The 6,096-nt window shown below is 33.7% G+C and overlaps 1 protein-coding gene across 1 annotated transcript; it reads right to left on the bottom strand.

Annotated features, from left to right (window-relative positions):
• Positions 1-1,364: 1,364 nt before the first annotated feature.
• Positions 1,365-1,883, bottom strand: LOC123316067. Its single transcript, XM_044901996.1, has 2 exons — positions 1,768-1,883; positions 1,365-1,711 (listed from the first exon to the last, which is right to left on the bottom strand). The coding sequence occupies exons 1-2, from the start codon at positions 1,849-1,851 to the stop codon at positions 1,427-1,429; spliced, it is 369 nt and encodes a 122-aa protein (XP_044757931.1). The 5' UTR covers positions 1,852-1,883; the 3' UTR covers positions 1,365-1,426.
• Positions 1,884-6,096: the final 4,213 nt, after the last annotated feature.

Raw genomic sequence — 6,096 nt, 5'->3', positions numbered from 1 at the left:
TCATTTTCTCCACAAGGTGATGAGCTTCTGGAGAAAATATCTTAACGTACTTTTATTCCTTCAGACACTTTGAAGATACGATCAAAAAAGTCTTGTGGTATTATTCGGATTTCCAATGGGAAACCAGATCTGAAAAAGATCTGTAGAAAGTAGAATGGATTTGGGTGGTACCACAAAATGAATTACCTTTAATTTCCTACGAATATAATGAATTAAGTATGGAAATTGATCGTCAATAATTCAGCGATTTGAAATTATAGTCACCATTTCGAATACCATAAAAGTTTTCTCAAAAACTGGAAATGTTTAGGAAACTTTTGGTGAATATGCACTGTACCCGGTAGTCCTTTTAGATTCAATCATGATTTCCAAATAAAATTGGTTTATCCTTGTATAGGTATACTAAAAATAGACCTATTCGGAACTAATGTCATTATAATATCATGTACAAAGCTATTGCATGGATTTGGGGTGGATATATTATGAAAAAAATTATCGAGTATTATTTCCCTCCCTTACTAAGTACGTGTATGATTATGCTTGACTTGTAATATGATTTATGAATGAGACATGAAAGGACAATAATGAAATTTTTTCACATGCACATTTAATTGGAATCAAGTGAAATAAAAATAATGTTGCCTCAATAGGAAAGCTTAGAAACTGAATTTTATGATTTTCGCTAACATGAGTCATTCAATTACGATACGTGTTTCGCTACCTTAGAAACATCTTCAGGTTGGCGAAGGCAACTGAATTACTTAGTTACCGAACGAAAAGATATACAGGGTGTCCCATAAACATGAGAAATGTTTCGTTTTCGACATACAAGGGTGTTAAAGTTTCAATTTCTGGATTGTTATCGAAACACGTTGTGAAAACACATTCATTATTAGAAATACAGAGTTTAATCTGATGTGTCGAAACTAACAATGAATTTATCCACCGCAGCTTACTAACTTTTTGGATTTTTCTGAGGATTTCGAGAGAATAGTTCGAAATTTTTTATTCGAAAACGGTAGCAGGCACGACAAAACTACAAGAGACCATAAAGTTGAGTAAAACAACAAAGCTTCTTTTTACATATTTTTAAATTAACAGTGGCTCACCAAAAAAAATTTTTGGAGGAAAACAGGGGACAGTGTCCAGAAAAATATCACCCTGTAGATTTGCTATCGAAATTGGCATGTCACATGGCGTGAACTATCAATTATAATATTCATGCCAAATTTCAATTGAAAATCTTGTGAAATGTAGAGAGAAAAACTTGAAAAAAATTCTGACTTCAACACCCTGTATCGCGAAAACGAATAGTTTGCGGCCCAATGTTCATGGGACTTTTTTTTTTAATCACTCAAGGAAACTCCTCCATCTATCTCAATTTTTCAACAAATTGAAACATAATTTCTAAGGAATATTCTCAAAATTATTCTGATTGCTTGTGAGCACCATTGTAATACCATTGCAGTATTATGATGAGGTATGTTGTAACAATGCTCATGATGCCAAGCAGAGAGTTTCGATCCACTGTGAAAAATCCAGCTGCCAAAAACTTTGGATGATACTTAAAGATCATAGATAGATGTTGAAGTCGTTTATATTCTCTGCTTCCTGTCTCAAATGAATCCCTCAACTTCATACAGTTGGGAGCTAATTTTTTAGCTTCTTCAACTGTCGAATGGCAGCACAAAATGACACCTGTTGTACCACCCTGAAAAGAGAAGAGGAAAACTTGATTTCCTCCACAAATCTCAGACTACAACTCACCATTTGCATAATCAATAGAAAAAAATTAGCCACCTGACGTTTATCTGTATAACTTTCTTCATTCAAACACAACATATCCAGCATAAGAACACAAAGGGAGATACACTTAAAAATGATCCATAATATCTGCCATCCAAAAACTTGGTTGAATATCGAAACTATTCTGTTATTAGCTTCAAAAACGAATTTTGCCTTTCGTATAATTTCATCAACTTGATTCGAGTCTGAAGAAATGCTTGTTCTGATTTTTAACATCGCTGAAATATCCTTGTATCTATACTTGATGGCCAAACAAATATTGGATATTAGAACAGAGGATAGTAAAACGTACATAACACCAAAGTCAACGTGTAGAAAGCTGCCCAATATGAGTATAAATTCATTCTTGATCTTTATGAACTCATTCAGTCTAATCATTGAGATGAAAGCGAAGAATAAATGGGATAAAGCGAATTGCACGTTGAAGTTGTAGATCAAATTCCTATCTGTCTTATCCTGGTTCCCAAGAATGACGTCTACTCTTTCTAGTAACTTAAACATATCATTCCACTTCTTTTTATTAAAAATGCTACTCATGACACTTGTGGTGTGTATAACTAAGTTAGCTGCCGGTACAACATAGCACTCTACCTTTTGTGGTGTTGACATTGAAGATACCGCAAATCTGGCCAAAGGGAAAATAGTAACAATTTGGAGAATCAGAAAAGTTATGTAAATCACAACGGTTAAACCTTCAACTCTCACATATTTCGTTATTTTATTCTCCTTGAAATTCAGCGATGGACAAAAACCCAAAAGAGAGTTATAGTGAGAAAATGTTTGCAAAAAACGTATATCTCTACGGGCTGATCTCCAACTCATCTTGATCAAAACTTTTTCTCCTCGTTAAAAACCTTATTTTTTCCATATAGTTTGTAGCTGAATTGGGAAGCTCATCAAGCTCTTTCCAAACCAATTCTTGAAGAGAATAACTCGAAAGGCTGATGCTTTTTGAGAGGCGTAGCAGTCAAAATGTGAATAAGAATAATGATATGTTGTTGGAATTCTGTGTTGAATAAATTATCAAGCTTCATCATGAAAAATTCACTGAAATTAGGGATACTGAAAAAAATTATTGGTTTTGCTGGTGGAAAACATCTATTTCTGGCTTGTCGAATACTCCCGATATTACTCAATAGAGGCCAGTACGAAAAGTTCTCTGAACTTCACTTCAGGAAGGGTAGGTTTCTTTATATATAATTTGAATATGAAAGACCCACACTAGCTCATGAAAAGGAATGAGATTGTTTATTAGTGTTCTGTGACTCAACTTTTAGTGTTCAGTGGGGATGATTAAGAATCTGTGATCCTGTAAGGGGTGGGTATCAATCTTCTGGCTGACGTCTAGAATGAAATTCTTATTTAGGCTTTTATCTGAAATCTTTCATGTTAGGTGTAAAATAATACCATTTAATTTTTGAAAGAATGTAATCTATAGGTACAACAGTTTCTTCAAGTAGAAAAGCCATCTGTATACGGATATACAGGGGTGTAACAAGTACCTAAACCGATAATCCGACATTTGTTGGAGATCTTCATGATTCTTCCGAATGTTTTGAGAAACCACTGTAATACCATTGCAGAACGATAATGAGATACGTCGTGATGATGCTCATGATGCCAAAAAAAGAATTTCGGTCCACTGTGAAAAAACCGGCAGCCGAAAATGTTTTAAAATACTTGAAATGCATAGATAAAAATTCCAGATATTTGTATTGACTGCTTTGGACGTCAAAAGAATCCCTGAACCTCAAACATTTACGGCCTAATTTCCTGGCTTCTTCAACCGTTGAATGACAACACAGAATTATACAGATGGTACCACCCTGAAAAAAAAAACTTCATAAATCCAAGACGTATAACTGATAAAGTTTATGCACTCACCATTTGCAGAATCAGATACAAAATATGGGCGAACTGTCGGTTTGCTGTGAAACTCTTTTGATTTAAAAGCACCCCATCCAAAATGAAAATAACCATTGCTATACACTTCCACATGATCAAGATGATTTGCCATCCGAAAACTTCGTTGAATATCGAGATTAATCTGTTGCTGGCGTCAAAGACCACTTTAGCCTTTTCTATTCTTTCGTTTACTCCATAATTAGAACATTTGGAGATGCGTGGTTTCAACGTTTTTATCAACAACGAAACGTCCTTATACCTGCACCTAATGGCCAAGCAAATATTCCACATCAGAGTGGACAGCGAAAAAACATACAAAATACCAAATTCCACATGCAAGAAACCGCTCAATAGAACTACGAAATTGCTATTTATTTTTCTGTGTTCATTGAGTCTGAAGAATGAAGCCACGACGATCACAAAATGAGAAATTCCGAATTGTACGTTGCAGTTGTAGATTAAATTTTCATCTTCTTTATTCTTGTTACCCAGGATGATGTCTACCTCTGAAAATAATCGAAACATCTCTCTCCATTCTTTCCTATTGAGAATGAATGAGCTCAAAAGGCATCTACCGTGTAAAAGTATGTTGGTCACCATTATAACACAGGATTCTATTTTTTGTGCATTTGTCAAGTGGGGAAACTCCGATTTTAGTAATGAATAGGAAATCAAAATCAGAAGTGTCATCACAACAATGTTAAAAATAAGGCTCATTACTTCGAATTTGCTGATACTTCCAGTTTTGTCAGCTTTGGAATTGAATATGGGACAAAACCCCAGAAGGGCGTTATAATTAGAAAGTGTATTCAAGAAACGTATGTCTTTTCTAGATAACCTCCAGCTCATTCTTGTGAAAACTGTGTTCTCTCGCAAAAACATCTAAATGAAATGGAAATACTTCATCATAGTTCATAACAGCAAAACTCAACTGAACCTCAGGATTAGGAAATCAATCTTGTATCGCTACTTTCTGTTAAAAGCAACACTTTGAAAGTGAAAATGGCTTTTGCCCGATGTTTTCGAGGGACTGGAATGGTGGAAAATTAACGAAAGTGATTTCGTGTTAGTGGTTTCTTGAAATTTGTATTGAATAAATTATGATCATGAATAATTCAATTGCAGGAAATTAAGGATACTTATACACCTATATAGTCCTCGTGTCACACGATAAAGCAGTTTTTATAATAAAGATTATTGGATTTTCTTTGAAAGAAAATATGGCATTTAAAATTTATGTACTCAGTACAATTGTCAATTATCATTATCAGATAGTCCTTTAGGAAAATGAAATTTGAATGAATTGAAGGAATTTGAATGTCAACAACAATCTATTCCAAACCCTAATGTATTCCAGATTGTGGGACAACCTGTATATTCCCATGTGAATATAAAAGATTCGTGTAGGTATAAACCATAAAGTGCGTGAGCATAGATATGTATATTGAATTTATTTCTGTGAGATTCCCTTAACATATTTTAACGGTATATTCTTGAGGTCAAAAGAAACACTTTTTCCTTCACTATTTTTCCTGAATCGGCTCGGTTTAAAAGATACAGGCTGTTGAAAAACCATAAAAACATGTCATTTTTAGTTCTGAGTATCTCACAAACGGTTTTATCGAATGAAATAATTTTCGGAATATAGTTTTTCATTGATTTGATGAATCTTTTTCGAATACAAGATATCACCCACGTCTTCTAGTTTTCTCATTAAGAACCACACTCTTGAAACTAAGTTGGACGTTATCTAATGAATATTTGAAAGTTTTGTAAGATAAAAGTGTAAATCAGAAAGGAAAATAAACAATGTATAGATGCTATGAAAATTTAGCATTAAAGTGCGTGTGACAGTTATAAACAATGTAATGATATTTCTTCCTTTGGACAAACTAAATCCTGATTCAGTTTGTTATACCATTCAGTTGTATGATAACAATCAAATACGTAGAGATGATGTTGATGAGGCTCAAGAGCAACTTGCTGTTGATGACGAAAAAACCAGCTGCAGAAAAATCCGTCCTATACCTGAGCTGCTTCGATAAGAAATTCAATTCTTTCGATTCGAAGCTTTTCGGTTGAAATTTCCTCTGTAGATTTCTGCAACTGAGATACAGTTTCTCAGCTTCCACAGATGCTGAATTACAGCTGTAGATTATAAATGCAACGTTGAACTACAAAAAAAAAGGGATCAGTTCATATTGAAACCTTAGTCATTTAGTATCATTAATTTTATGCTGTTAACAAATCTGAATTGTTTCAACATCTAAATGAACAAAGACTCAACTGTTATTTTAGGATTTTATTCAATTTTAATTGTTTTATTCTTTATTTTTTTATCTCATTTTCGAAAAGCAATTCTTGATCATTCATATGGATTTATAC

The sequence above is a fragment of the Coccinella septempunctata genome, chromosome 6 (assembly GCF_907165205.1).
Source record: "Coccinella septempunctata chromosome 6, icCocSept1.1, whole genome shotgun sequence".
NCBI classification, from domain to species: Eukaryota; Metazoa; Arthropoda; class Insecta; order Coleoptera; family Coccinellidae; genus Coccinella; species Coccinella septempunctata.
The sequence above is the reverse complement of the archived record's forward strand: the minus strand, read 5'-3'. Positions and strand labels throughout refer to the sequence as shown.